We start from the raw sequence: 15279 nt of genomic DNA, 5'->3' as shown, positions 1-15279 counted from the left end.
ACTGTTCTAAGTGCTGGGGTAAATACAAGGTCATAAGGTTGTCCCACGTAGGGCTCACAGTCTCAATCCCCATTTCACAGATGCGGTAACTGAGGCACAGAGAAGTTAAGTGACTTGCCCAAGATCACACAGCAGATAAGTAGCAGAACTGGGATTAGAGAGGAGTCAAGGATAACGCCAACATTACAGGCTTGTGAGACAGGAGGGATGGTGGTGCCATCTACAGTGATGGGGAAGTCAGGGGAAGGACAGGGTTTTATGCCCAACTATTTATACCTAACCTTTTTGCATTCAAGGAGGATTATAGCTATTGTTTCTCATCTCTATTATCTCTCCCTTTGACATACAAATTGAAATTGATCTGACACAATTTGTTCTTCAATAAATGAAGTCAGTTGCTTCCTGGTGACTGACACTCTTTTAGCAAGTTGCAAATTGATTGTTTGCTCAGGAGCCCTTTATTGGGTAGGGACTGTCTCTATATATTGCCAACTTGTACTTCCCAAGTGCTTAGTACAGTGCTCTGCACACAGTAAGCACTCAATAAATACGATTGAATGAATGAATAAATTTACTTTGCAGCTTCACTGTGTATCAGGTTTAGGCTCACCAGTCTATATTCGGTGTGTCCATGTTCCCTTCCTAAAAGCTGGACATGACCGCTGCACTTTTCCAATTTTGGGACTTTTCTACTGCATAAGTTCTCAGAGCTAGTGACTACATACTAACAATGGCCAGCAGACCCTGGACATTCACTGCTGCAATTCATCATCATCGACATCGTCATCATCACCATCATCATCAATAGTATTTACTGAGCACTTACTGGTGCAGAGCACTCTACTAAGCCCTTGGGAGAGTACAACATGTTTTGTTTTGTTGTCTGTCTCCCCCTTCTAGACTGTGAGCCCGTTGTTGGTTAAGGACCATCCCTATATGTTGCCAACTTGTACTTCCCAAACATTTAGTCCAGTGCTCTGCACACAGTAAGTGCTCAATAAATATGATTGAGTGAATGAATGAATGAATACAACAGACATAGTAAACATGTTCTGTGCCCACAGTGAACTTATAACCTAGAAGGGGAAACAGACATTAATATTAATGAGTAACATATAATATATAATTTATAGGTATGTACACAAGGGCTGTGACGCTGAGGGTGGGGTGAATATAGGTCATAGATTCAAGTACATAGGTGACACAGAAGGGAGGAGCCAAGGAAAAGAGGGTTTAATCAGGGAAGGCCCTCCCAATTATGATTCTATTGCACTGTTCCTTCTCCTTTTCCATCCCTATCAACTGTAAGCAGTTAATAATAATAATTATGGTATTTGTTAAGTGCTTACTATATGTCAGGCACTGCGCTAAGCACTGGGGTGTATAAAAGCACCCCTTCCCATCCCCCCCACCTTACCTCCTTCCCCTCTCCACAGCACCTGTATATATGTATATATGTTTGTACATATTTATTACTGTATTTTATTTGTACATATTCTATTTATTTTATTTTGTTAATATGTTTTGTTTTGTTCTCTGTCTCCCCCTTCTAGACTGTGAGCCCACTGTTGGGGAGGGACTGTCTCTATATGTTGCCAACTTGTACTTCCCAAGTGCTTAGTACAGTACTCTGCACACAGTAAGCGCTCAATAAATATGATTGAATAAATGAATGAATGAATGAATGAATGAATGAAAAGCAATTGGCATTGGACACAGTTCCTGTCCCACATGGGGCTCAGTCTTAGTTCTCGCTTTACAGAGAAATAACTGAGGCACAGATAAATTAAATGACTTGCCCAAGGTCACACAGCAGACAAGTGGCTGAGTCTAAATTACTGGCTCAGTGGAAAGAGCACAGGCTTAGGAGTCAGAGGTCCTGGGTTCGAATGCCGACTCTTCCACTTGTCAGCTGTGTGACCTTGGGCAAGGCACTTAACTTATCTGTGCCTCAGTTACCTCATCTGTAAAATGGGGATTAAGACTGATCACCTTGTATACCCCCCAGCGCTTAGAACAGTGCTTTGCACATAGTAAGCGCTTAACAAATACCGTTATTATTATTATTAATTAGAACCCAGGTCCCATGTTCTATCCACTAGGCTACAATCTTTTTCATTAAGATGGACATTTAAAAAATGAGACCTCTCTGCCTTTTCTCAGCAATTCTTTTTCAGTTTTCTTTTCCTATCAAGTACTCCTCTTTTGACTTTTAAATGTCCCAGAAAATATTTTTCTTACCTTTTAGGTGTTATACCTCTCCTTTTCTAATCATGCCCCTACTCCATCCTGCTACTTTTTTTTTTATGGCCTTTGTTCAGCCCTTACTACGTGTCAAGCACTGTTCCAAGCTGGCTACAGTCCCTGAGGCTCACAGTCAAGTAGGAGGGAGACCAAGTATTGACTCCCCATTTTGCAGTTGAGGAACCTGGAACACAGAGAAGTTAAGTGCCCAGGGTCACACAGCAGGAAAATGATGGAGCCAGGATTAGAACCCAGGTTCTTTGGCTCCCAGGTCCATGCTTTATCCACTAGGCCTCTCTGCTTCCTATATTTCTTCACAAACTTTGGTTATCTAGTCAAATTTTCTCCGTGCCAGAAAGACCTGAAGAGGTCTGTGTACTGTTGCCTTTGTAACGTGGGAATCCCAGGATGTCGAGAGTATTCCTCAATTTCTAATAAGCTCATTTTACAGGTAAGGAGCCTGAAGACACTGCCTACACTAGCCAAGTTTTTGAATGGTGAATGCCGTACATATGCTGCCCAGAAGCATAACATACAGCTGTGTGATTTATGTGGCCAAAGGATTCCTCTGGCAGAAGCATAAGAACCATTACAACCCCAAGAAAAGTCTGGATGGGAGAGCTGCCCAGAGATTCTCCCAAGGCAGGACCATAGTAAATTCTCAAAACTTTCTGAGGTCGAGATCCGGATGAGTAGTGAAGGGAAAGATGTAAATGGTGTAAAGACAGAGTGAACAGTTACATTTTGAACTGGAGATGATTCAGCAACTGCATTTTCAACTAGTAAGAGGGCTATTCCTATAGTTCAGGAGTGATGTCAGCAGGGCCTGGAGCAGGGCTTTGGAGACACTTTATTTGCATGGAGTGCAGGGAGAGATTTTGAAGATCATGGAGAAGCAGCATTGCCTAGCAGAAAGAGCGTGGGCAGAGGACCTGGGGTTTAATCCTGGCTCCACCATTTGCCTGCTGTATGACCCAGGGCACTTAACTTCTCCCAACCTCAGTTTCCTCAACTGCAAAATGGGGATTCAATACCTGGTCTCCCTCCTACCTGACTGTGAGCCTCATGTGGGTCAGGGACTGTATCCAGCTTGGAACAATTGGCTCTGCCAGCTGCCTGCCATGTGACCTTAGGCAAGTTACTTCACTTCTCTGGCCCTCAATTTCCTCAACTGTGAAGTGGGGATTAAATACCTGTTCCCCCTCCTACAAAGACTGTGAGCCCTGTTTGGGACAGGAACTGTGAAATGATGAATTTATACCTACCCCAGCACTTAGAACAGTGCTTGACACCTAGTTAAGCACTTAACAAATGCCATAATAATAATGATAATCATCTTTCAAAAAGTCAGTGTGACCTAGTGGAAAAAAGATAGGACCGGAAGTCAGGAGACTTGGACTCTAATACTAGCTATATTCCTGCTGTGTGAGCTTGTGCAAATTACTTAATCTCTCTGAGCCTCAGAGATTCCCCATTTATCAAATGGGGATAAGATACCTGCTCTCCCTCCCTCCTTTATTCTAAGCCCCAAGTGGGACCAGAACTGCATCTGATCTAATGATCTCATGTCTATCCAGAGCATGGGCTTGGGAGTCAGAGGTCATGGGTTCAAATCCTGGCTCTGCCAATTGTCAGCTGTGTGACCTTGGGCAAGTCACTTAATTTCTCTGTGCCTCAGTTACCTCATCTGTAAAGTGGGGATTAAGACTGAGTCCCACGTGGGACAACCTAATCACCTTGTATCCTCCCCAGCACTTAGAACAGTGCTTTGCACACAGTAAGTGCTTAACAGATGCCATCATTATTCTTATTATTATCCCAGCACTTGAAGAGCTGGCCTCAGACAGTGAAAGAGGTAAGCAGTCACCTGCCAAAAGCGGTGGCCGCATGCCTTCCCCCTCCTTCCAAGATGGCCACCACACATGCTCAGAGCTCCCACCACCCCCTTTGATACCGCATGTGCCCCCAGTGACCATATTGCTTTAAATTTTAGCACTCCTCCTCTCTTCCTCATTACCCCTTCTGCTGTCCCTTCAAATCAAAATGTATATGCCAGCAGGTTCATCTTTTTCAATGTTTTCTCTGTAATAGTCAAGAAGGGAGGGGAAAATGGTGTGGGGTAGGCAGCCAGGCAGCCAGGGAATAATAATAATAATAATATTGTTGGTATTTGTTAAGCGCTTACTATGTGCCAAGCACTGTCCTAAGTGCTGGGGTAGATACAGGGTAATCAGGTTGTCCCACATGGGGCTTGCAGTTTTAATCCCCATTTTACAGATGAGGTAACTGCGGCACAGAGAAGTTAAGTGACTTGCCCAAAGTCACACAGCAGATAAGTAGCAGAGCCGGGATTAGAACCCATGACCTCTGACTCCCAAGCCTGAGCTCTTTCCACTGAGCCAGACAGTGGATGGCAGCAGAGCTGGTGGAAGGGCCCACAGGTGACCGGCTGAAGGCCTCGAGCCTCAGAGAGTGGGGTATTCAAGTGTGCAGAGAGGGAAAGGGAGTGTTTGGATGCTGCTCCTTCCCAGTGGCTGAGTGGCATTTCCTGCCACAGAGGGGATATACTAGGAGTGGAGTGGCCCAGTGCCTTTTGCCCCAAAGCTGCAGGTCAGCAACCGAAGTGTGCCTTGGGGACTGAGCCAGGGAACTGGACCATGCTAAACTATGTGGGGAAAAGCTCTGACCATTTCTCCTGCACCACCATCACCACACCCGGAGAAGTGCCCACTCTTTTCTCCATTCCCCAAACCCTCCACCTGCCCCATCCTTGCCACCAACCCCATTATCATGACCTATCCCATCTTTGCTATCCTCACCACACCTGTTCCATCCTCATCCCCTGCCCTGTTCTCTTGCTGCCCACCCCTCCAATCTCTTACCTCTAATGACCTGGCCAAGCAGCATGGCTCTGTGGAAATTACATGGGTTTGGGAGTCAGAGGACATGGGTTCTAATCCCAGCTCCATCACTTTTCTGCCGTATGACTTTGGGCAAACCACTTAACTTCTCTGTGCCTCAATTACCTCACCTGTAAAATAGAGATTAAGATTGTGAGCCCCATGTGGGACAACCTGATTACCTCGTATCCATCCCAGCACTTAGAACTTGCTTGGCACATAGTAAGTGCTTAACAAATGCCATGATAATAATAATAATAATGATAATAACAATAATAAACTATTAGGCATGGTCTCCCTAAATTCCTGCTTCTCTTCAGTCCCTTCCTCATCCTGCCCTCTCTGTGACTCTTCTACCCTTCCCAGCAGTATCTCAAGAAGAGATCTCCTGTGTCCTCTCACATTCTGTCACCTCTACCTGTATCTTCAGTCCCCCTCTAGACACTAAGCTCATTGCAGGCAGGGAATGTGTCTGTTGTATAGTTATGTTTTACTCTTCCAAGCACTTAGCACAGTGCTATGCTAAGCATAGTGCTTGAGTAAGTACTGACTAAGGGCTCAATAAATATGAATGGCTGACTTACTGATCCCTTCCCAACTTTTTCAAAATACTTGTTACCTCTCTGGCCATCATCTTCAACTGTTCACTTTTAGTGACTCCTGCCCCACTGCTTTCAAACTTGCATATGGGTCAATTATCTTAAAAAACCCACCGTTGGCCCCATGGTTCCTTTCAGTTATCTTTCACCCCATCTTCATTTTCCCATTTCTCTCCGATCTCCTTGAATGAGTTATTTACAACTGTTTCCTCCATTTTTGTTCCTCCAACTTAATGATAATAATAATAATGGTATTTGTTAAGCACTTTCTTTATGGCAAACACTGTTCTAAGTGCTGGGTTAGATATAATCAGGTTGTCCCACGTGGGACTCACAGTCTTAATCCCCATTTTACAGTTGAGGTAACTGAGACATAGAGAAGTTACAGTCGCACAGCTAACAAGTAGCAGAGCTGGGATTAGAACCCATGACCTCTGACTCCCAAGCCCAGGCTCTTTCCACTAAAGCTACCCCTGCAGTCTGGCTTCTGCCCCTTTCATTCCAAAGAAGCAGTCCTCTGTGAGGTCATCAATGACTTCCTTCTTGCCAAATCCAATGGCTTCTATTCCATCTTAATCCTCCTTGACCTTCAGCCTTTAGTGAAAACACTATCTAACCTTGGCTCTCCTGGCCTCTCCTCGTTCTCTTCCTATCTCTCTGGCCACCCCTTCACAGACTCTCTCACTGGTTCTGCTTCTGCCTCCCATCTTTTAACTGTTGGAGTCCCTCAAGACTCAGTTCTGGGTTCCTTTTTATTCTCCATCTAAACCCAAACCCTTGGAGAAATCATTTGCTTCAACTACCATCTCTACCATTCACCTCTTTAGCCCTGACCTCTCTTCTTCTCTGCAATCTCATATTTTCTACTGCCTTCAGGACACTTCGACTTGACCAACATCTCAAACCTAACATGCCCAAAATAGAACAGAACAGAACTCACCAAAGCCCTGTCCTTCCACTGACCTATATATCACTGTGGACCACATCACCAGCCTCCTTTCAACTCATCTCCCTCATTCAATCTTCTGAAATCCTGTTGGTTCTCAAGAATCCTTCCTTTCCTCTCCATCCACGCTGATCTAAGAACATCTCATTTTTCACCTTGAGTATTGCAGCAGAGTCCTCACTGATCTCCCTGCCTCGTGTCTCTCTCCTCTCCAGTCCATACTTCACTCTGCTACTTGGATCACTTTTCTGAAAAGCTGTTCAGTCCATATATTCCCACTCCTCAAATAGAGGATTCCAGGACCAGGTCAGGAGATCAGGCAGTTGGGCTAGTGAAGATGGGAAGAAGTGTTTCTGGGAGCAGAACACCATCATCACTGTTTATTGTACACCTGCTGGGTGTGCAGCCCTGTGCAAAATGGAGAGTTCCCTGATGAGAACCTGAACCTATTGAAAGAACAAGTGATAATTGGATGATGCTGGGTGAGAGCATCTTCCCTTGGCCTGAGGGAAAGTTAAAGGGAAATTTGTGAGTTGCAAATCTTAAGAAATGAAAAACACATTTTGCTCTTTTAGCATTATGACAAAACTGTGCAACATACCTTTACAGTCCTAAGCTTAGATCAGGCTTTTCTGTCTTTTTTAAAAGTGGAACTCATTCCTGTACTCTGAAGTTTTACCTAGAATCTCCTCACATATCCTATGGTCCATCCCTCTTGTGTCTCCTCTACCCTCACCAAACTACTCCTCTGTCCCTCTCTCTCTCTCTCCCTCCTCTGTTTCTCTCTCTCTCTCCCTCTCTTCCTTCCTCTTTTTCCCCCTCCCCCTCTTCTATCCCCCCTCCCTCCTGGAGATAACAGGAGCTGGAACCTCTGCAATGATGGAAGAAAACAGCTTCTATTTGTCCCCAAAGCCCCAAACACCTACCTTTTTGTTGTTGAGTTCCTGTCGTCTGGCCCCACTGTTAACAAAATGTACACTTTCGAGTGCTCTGAGATATTCCCAAACCACTGACAACCTCCACTTCCAAAGAGAATGGGGCTTGCTCCAAAGAAAAGTATTTAAAATATAAATAAAAGTTGTAAACCTTTACTTGTAAATAAAATGCTGTACAGCGTGTCTCTAAAGAAAAGAATAATTGGCATTAAAGCTTTGTGTGTGCTATGTAGAGTTTCTCTAAAGTACAATTTTTTTTTGCCAGATTTCAGCTTCCAAAAGTGGTGCAGAGCCAATCACCACAGACTTTCTGTTGATGGAAGAAAAATGCTTTGTATCTAAAGAAAAGAATGAGTGCAGGAAACCACCATTCCAAAGAATAATTGGTCCTGAGGAAAAGCTGGTGCAGATTTTGAACAGCTGGTTCCCGGAAGAAGGATATGTTGGAAGGATCATCTTTAAAACCCAAGAGGAAGTAAGTGGCTTCCAAAATAACAAAGAGTTGCTGCAAACAGTGAGGATAACAAGTGAAACTGCTGAGCTGGCCATGCCTACTGCTGGTTAGCCTTCTCCTGGACAGGAGAGGCGAGGCCATGGGCTCAGCATAGCTAAAGAAAGGGTCATTGCTCTCCTAGTGAAATAGAAGTATGATTTTCTTTCAAGCTTTCTAGTGAGTTTCTGAGATAGACGTCTTAGAAAAAAATAAAACTCACCTACTGCAAGGTTGAAATAATCATCACAACTAGAGGCAGCTCTCAAATATTGACTTTACAGTGTACGTGTGCACCCAGGCAGAAGTATCCATTCACTGCCGGTTTCTTGGAACAAAGCATATTCAACCTGCTTTGTAGTCAATGCACATTCCCTAGTCGCCTTGCATGCAGTCGAAGGATTAATCAGGTATTTGTTCAATCAAATAATATATCAATCTTATTTATTAAGCTCTTTGTGCAGAACACTATACGAAGCACTTGGTAGAGTACAGTATAACGGGGTTGATAGATACATTCCCTGCACACAAGAAGCATATAGTTTGGGGGCTTTCAGTTCCTTTCACTCCTCAGCTTCCCCTACTTGTGGGCAAAAAGCTACAAAAGCTATATAGCTTCTGAATTAGCCTTGAAAAGAACTTTCATACTTCCCTGTGATGTTCCCTGTCATTCTCCAAGGATTTTTGCTCCTGATTTGATTCTGGAACTTCCACAGGTGGCTTCTTGCAGCTGTTGCAGGGGCACAGTTGGGGGGACAGAATCTCTCCAGGTCCCACTACCTATGTGGGACCAACCCAGGGCACAGCTGTTGAACCCCAAGGCTCACTGGACTGAACCTCCCTAACTTATGCCTGCCTGGCAATGTCTGTAAGGGCACCTTCCTTGATCAGAACAATCCTGGAAATGAGGGGGGACACTTAGGTTGCTCTGCCTTCACCATCTGCTCCTGAATAGCTAGTGCACCCTGATATTATCCAGGTAATTCATCACTACCATCACTACCAACTGAATATCCAAGCAGTATGTAAAGCTTTAGGGGGAGTTGCTGCTGACCTGTTCTCCACTCCCCTTCACCCACCTGAGTTCAGCAGTTAGCTTTGAAAGAAAACCAAAAGCCTCAACTCCCTCTCCAATTCAGTAGTGTAATTTTCCCCAAAATAAATTGGCTCACCCAGAAGGTTAGCACAGGCAACCTCCGTTAGAGCAGGTATTTACATACAAAGATACTTAAGGCAAAATCTGAAGCTGGGAGGGAATAAACAAGTCAGAAATTGAAGTTAAGCAATAGAGAAGTTAGACTAATACCCTGTTTAAAAACACTAGATTAACCCTGGTACTGATCATTAACTGAAGCTGAGTTACACCAAAATGTAACCACAGCCCCTTATTTTTCTCCTTGTGGAAGGCTCTCCAGCATGGTAGTTCTTTGGCTGGATTTTCCCTTCAAGGCATACTTTTTTTTTTAGAGTTAAAAGACAGAGCAGGTGGGGAGAGACACAAGAGACCTCAATCTCCTGGCCTTATTCCTTTGCCCTCTTTCTTTCACCCTAATCCTTCCCTGGAATTGGCTAGGTTCCAGCTAATGTCATTGTCAGTCACCCAGATGAGCCAGCAGTCCAAGAATGACTGACAGAGCATGCCGATGGACCACACCTTATGACCAAGTGTGCCATCTGGCATGCCGCAAGTTGCCAAAAGCTGTAAGGTACCATGCCAGGCACCTCCCATACCCTCCTGTCTCCCAGTTTCCTGTCTGGTCACTTGCCCCATCCTTCATCTCTTTCAAAATTAATTCATTCCTTCCCACTCAAATTCTTCAATGTGACACTTTGCAGGGAATGTGGCAACCTGGGGCTCAGGCCAGACCATAGGGCCAGTTCCTTGAATATCTATTGGTCACCTGCAACACATCTGTTACCTCTTCCAGAGAGGTGTAATGTAGGGAACACAGAGACAACAGCTCCCTCCAAGTAAGGCAACTTTGAACCACTCCTTCCTAGGAAGTTCCAGCACATTGTCACCGGGCCAAGTACTAAACATGGGATGCTTGCTTGGGTTGGATTTTAACACAGTCCCATGCTGTCAGTCAGGTTCTGTGGCTTCTTGTGGCCTCTTGAGCAGGAATTTGGCATCCTTCGGTCTCCAGTGGTACCCGATCATTGCTCTTAATCCTTCTTTCAAAGTCCACTTGAGGTACAGCTCGTGGCCCATCTGCCATCTTGGAGTCACGTGGCCTGGTGCCCGGGGGTGGGGTGGGTCAGGAGGCATCCCCAAAATACCAAGACATTGGAGGAAAGATGGGGTGTTAGCATCAATCCCAAACTGCGATGGGACGGGGATTGGAGGATTCCTGTGTGGCAGTGGTTCTAGGAGGCACTGTGTGCTGAACCCTGGAGCGGGGACCTGGGGACATACTAGGGTACTCTGGCCTGTGATGTTGTGGTATCTGTGGGAAAGGGGTGGTGGTCCTGGGCTGCTGGAACTGGGCCACTGCATGAGATCATAAAGACATCTGCTGCACACTGCGGAGGCTCTCTGAAGTGTTTAGGTAATCAGGGCATGCTGCAGGCAAGAGGGGTTGGGGGAGAGGAGGGGAGGGGCCACATCAGCTCTAAGCCTCCTCTCCACTCTGTGGGGCCCACCCCAGACTGCGGGGATGACAATTAAACACCAATCTCCCTCCTCACACCATGGAACTCAACTCAGGCTGCAATTTGGAGCATGGGTTGTGGAGTGGGGAAACTGCCCACAGCCCAAGGATGCCCCATGGCAGCAAAGCCGGGACTCCATGATGGAAGTAAGCCTAGGCCTCACCTCTCTGCCATGGAGTCTGAGTCTGAGGAAAGCAGGGGTAACAAAAACAATCAATCATTATTATTTATTGAGCATTTATTAGCTATTTACTAATTGTCTATTGTTGCATGGCAGGCAGGGCCCACAAGGAGCTTACAGACTAGAGAAGGAGCAGACATTAAAATAAATTACATAGAGGGAAAATAGCAGAGTATACGGATATGTACTTAAGTGCTGAGAGGCTGGAGATGGGGTGAATATCAAAGTGCTTAAGGGCTAAAGATCCAAGTGCATATGTGATGCAGAGGAGAGGGTGAATAGGGGAAATGAAGACTTGGGAAGGACTTTTGGAGATGTGATTTTAGAAGGGTTTTGAAAATGTGGAGAGAGGTGGTCTGTTGGATATGAAGGGAGAGGGAGTTCAGGGCCAGAGGGAAGACATGGGAAAGGGGTCAGGGGTGAGAGACACAAGTAGGTTAGCAATAGAGGAGCAAAGTGTATGAGTTGCGTTGTAGTAGGAGATCAGTGAAGTTAAGTAGGAGGGGGAGAGCTGATGTAGGTCAGGGATCTGCAATTAGGGTGGAAAGATGGTTTGTTTCCACAGTATCGTAACGGGTCAAAACTACTAGGCTAAAACCTAGAAAAACAGAAGCAATGTGAGCTAGTAGATAGAGCATGGTCCTGGAAGTCAGAAGGACCTGGGCTCAAATCCCAGCTCTGCTACATGTCTGCTGTGTGACCTCAGGCAGTCATTTCACTACTCTGTGCCTCAATTACCACATCTGTAAAATGGGGATTAAGACTGTGAGCCCCAAGTGGGACAGGGACTGTGTCCAACCTGATTAGCTTATATTTACTCCAGCACTTAGTCAGAGCCTGGCATATAGTAGGCACTTAACAAATACCATATAAACAAAGTACGGGTCAATGGCATCCCTCCACCGAGCACCCCAGACAACCTGGCCCCAAGACCCCAAGTGATGCCCCACTAACAGAGCTTAACAAATACCTTAACAAAAAAATAAAAAACAGAAACAAAAATAAACAGTTTTCTTCTAATTGATTTGTCCTTTCTCCAAGATGAGCAGACTAGAAATCAGAGCTTGGTTCCCTTTTCACAGATTTGAGGTCCTCACTGACCCCTTATTTGCTCTCTGGCTGCTTTTTGGGACAAGAATGCGGTCACGTGCCTCCTGGGTGATTGAGATGAGCAGGAGAATTGCAACCTTAACACCCTGGGATTTAGACATGCTGCACAAGGAGGCCTCACACAGCTTTCTATTTACCAAATCACATGAGGGAGCCAAGTGCTCCTGTTCCCAATGGAAAGAGTCCAACCCAGCATTATGGATTTAGGGCTTAAGCCAGTAGGCCCAAAGATGAAATCCTCACTTCCCCCTAGCCAGGAAGACCTCTAGGAAACTGAGCCTGTTGTCTCTGAAGTAGGACTTCCCCGCTCTTCTTCCAGGTTCAAAGCCAGTCTCCTGGGGACTCTGAAAACTGTGAAGGCCAAAGAGACTGGTTTGTGTTCCTGCTGGGCCTGGGCATTTTGATAGAATAGCTTTGGGCACATAACTAATCCATAGTCTGTTCTATTCTTCCCCTCTACCCAAACCAGACAGCACTCTGCTTTCTCCACCCAGAATACATAGGCTGAGCCAATTTATTCAGTCATATTTATTGAGCACTTACTGTGTGCAGAACACTGTACTAAGTGCTTGGGAAATGCAATTCTATATTGTATTATAATATCTATTATTATTATCTAATATTATCTATGTATTTATTTATATCAATGTCTGTCTCTCCCCTAGATTGTGAGCTCACTGTGGGCAGGAATGTATCTGTTGGTTTTTTTATTGTACTCTCCCAAGCACTTAGTACAGTGCTTTGCACTGTACTTACTATGGTAAGCACTCAATAAATATGATTGAATGAATGAATGAATGAACAATAAACAGACACATTCCTTGCCTTTCATAGGTATGCCTAAGGAAGAACTGATGAGATTTCAACCCTGTCAAAAATCAGACATCTTTTCCTCTGGTATATTCATATTTTTAAGATGTGGGAAGTGTCACTCCAGGCACCATATTTGTAATAGTTCTTTGCTTCCCCTACCCTTTTTCCACTTATTCTCCTTCTTTCTACAGAACTTAAATGAGAAGAACGTATTTTTGGAGTCCAAAGAAGAGGTGGCTTGGAGTTCTGAGGAAGATAATTTTTTTGTTCAAGTCCATGATGTTTCCCCAGAACAGCCTCGTACAGTCATCAAAGCCCCGAGAGTTAGCACGGCCCAAGACGTCATTCAGCAGGTAAAAGGGGCTTCTCCTCCACTTTCCATTTTGATTCTCATTCCAAACTGATTTGGGTCTAAGTTACCAAATACCTTCCCCCCATTTCTTCAGACCCTCTGCAAAGCCAAGTATTCCTACAGCATTCTGAGCAACCCAGATCCATGTGACTATGTCCTTCTGGAGGAAGTGGTGAAAGAGTCTGCCAGTAAGAAGTCCGCTACCCCAAAGCCATCTCAGCGTGTTCTCTCAGATCAAGAGTGTGTGTTTCAGGCTCAGAGCAAGTGGAAGGGAGCAGGAAAATTCATTCTCAAACTAAAGGAACAGGTTCAGGTAAAATATTATATATATTATTATACAGCGGTTGGAATTAGCTATTACAGCTTCTTTATGTGTTCCCTCAAGTTGGGTAACAGAGGGTGGGAGCAAGTGGGTTTTGGCCACAGTTGTTGGAGTGAGATTAGGTGTGACCTTGTCTTGGGTTTTTTAAATTTCAAGGACAAAGCTATGCCCCATGTCAAAATCCGAGGGAGGCAGGCAGAAGAGGGTTGCTCTTTTTCCAAATCATTCTATCAGTGGTATTTATTGAGTGCTTAAAGCAGTTACTTCCCACTTCCCAACTCCAAGGAGTGAGGAGAGAGCAGAAGCAGAAAGAGAAGAGAAGGGAAAGGACAAAAGAAAGAGAGTAAAGGAGATGCAGCTAATTAAAATGACCCCAAAATAGTGTTTTTTGCACACAGGCCTAATTATTAGGCTAAATTAGGGTCTGGCCTTGGTCCTAATGGGCAGCTAGAACCTGCTTATCATCTTGGCTTATTCCTTGAGCTGGTTTTCCTGATAATTGCAAGTCTGGCTGCCACAGGCACCCACTAAGAGGGGGCAGGCTGGCAAGTGGGCTGGCAGTGTAGAGGAGAAGGAGGCACCATTCATTCATTCATTCATTCACATTTATTGAGCGCTTATTGTGTGCAGAGCACTGTACTAAGCACTTGGGAAGTACAAGTCGGCAACATATAGAGATGGTCTCTACCCAACAACTGGCTCACAGTCTAGAAGGGGGAGACAGGCAACAAGATAAAATATGTAGACAGGTGTCAAAACCATCAGAATAAATAGAATTATAGCTATATGCACATCATTAATAAAATGAATAGAGTAGTAAATATGTACAAGTAAAATAGAGTAATAAATATGTACAAATATATGCAAGTGCTGTGGGGAGGGGAAGGAGATAGGGCAGGTGGGGGGTGATGGGGAGGAGGACAGGAAAAAAGGGGCTCAGTATGGGAAGGCCTGGAGGAGGTGAGCTTTCAGTAGAGCTTTGAAGGGAGGAAAAGAGCTAGCTTGGCGGATGTGTGGAGGGAGGGCATTCCGGGCCAGGGGAAGGATGTGGGCGAGGGGTCGATGGCGGGACAGGTGAGAACAAGGCACAGTGAGGAGGTTAGCAGCAGAGGAGTGGAGGGTGTGGGCTGGGCTTTCAGTTGAGTGGATCCAGTACCCATCAGTGGGCCTCATATAGGAAAGATCCCCTGTCTGTAGGGCCTCAACCTTTTTATTCAGCTAGGCTGAATGACAACCTTCATTCATTAATTCATTCAATTGTATTTATTGAGCACTTACTGTGTGCAGAGCACAGTACTAAGCACTTGGTAGATTACAATATAACAATGAACAGACACATTTCCTGCCCACAATGAGCTTACAGTCTAGAGGGGGAGACAGCTATTAATATAAATAAATAAATTACAGATATATACAGAAGTGCTGTGGGGCTAGGAGTTGGGGGATGAATGAAGGGAGCAAGTCAGGGTGACACAGAAGGGAGCAGAAGAAAAGGGAAGGAGGACTTAGGGAAGGCCTCTTGAAGGAGTTGTGCTTCAGTAAGGCTTTGAAAGGGAAGACAGTAGTTGTCAGATTTGAGGAGGGAAGATATTCCAGACCAGAGGCAGGACATGGGCAAGAGATCAGTGGCAAGATATAAAAGATTGAGGTACATTGAGGAGGTTAGAATTAGAGGAGTAAAGTGTGAGGGCTGGGTTGAAGTAAGAGAGTAACAAAATGAGGTTGGAGGGGGCAA

At 45.0% G+C, this 15279-nt stretch overlaps 1 protein-coding gene across 1 annotated transcript in view; it reads left to right on the top strand.

Moving 5' to 3' along the window:
• The window catches only part of PLCE1 (phospholipase C epsilon 1), a 217648-nt gene that overhangs the window by 189863 nt on the left and 12506 nt on the right, over positions 1-15279 (top strand). The window contains exons 28-30 of the mRNA XM_038764430.1: positions 7890-8099; positions 13062-13223; positions 13317-13535. Coding sequence (XP_038620358.1) covers positions 7890-8099; positions 13062-13223; positions 13317-13535 — 591 coding nt within the window. The remainder of the gene's footprint in view (positions 1-7889; positions 8100-13061; positions 13224-13316; positions 13536-15279) is intronic.

This window comes from Tachyglossus aculeatus, chromosome 22 (genome assembly GCF_015852505.1).
Source record: "Tachyglossus aculeatus isolate mTacAcu1 chromosome 22, mTacAcu1.pri, whole genome shotgun sequence".
Taxonomy (NCBI): Eukaryota; Metazoa; Chordata; class Mammalia; order Monotremata; family Tachyglossidae; genus Tachyglossus; species Tachyglossus aculeatus.
Note: the sequence above shows the minus strand (reverse complement) of the source record. Positions and strands in the feature narration are given on the sequence as shown.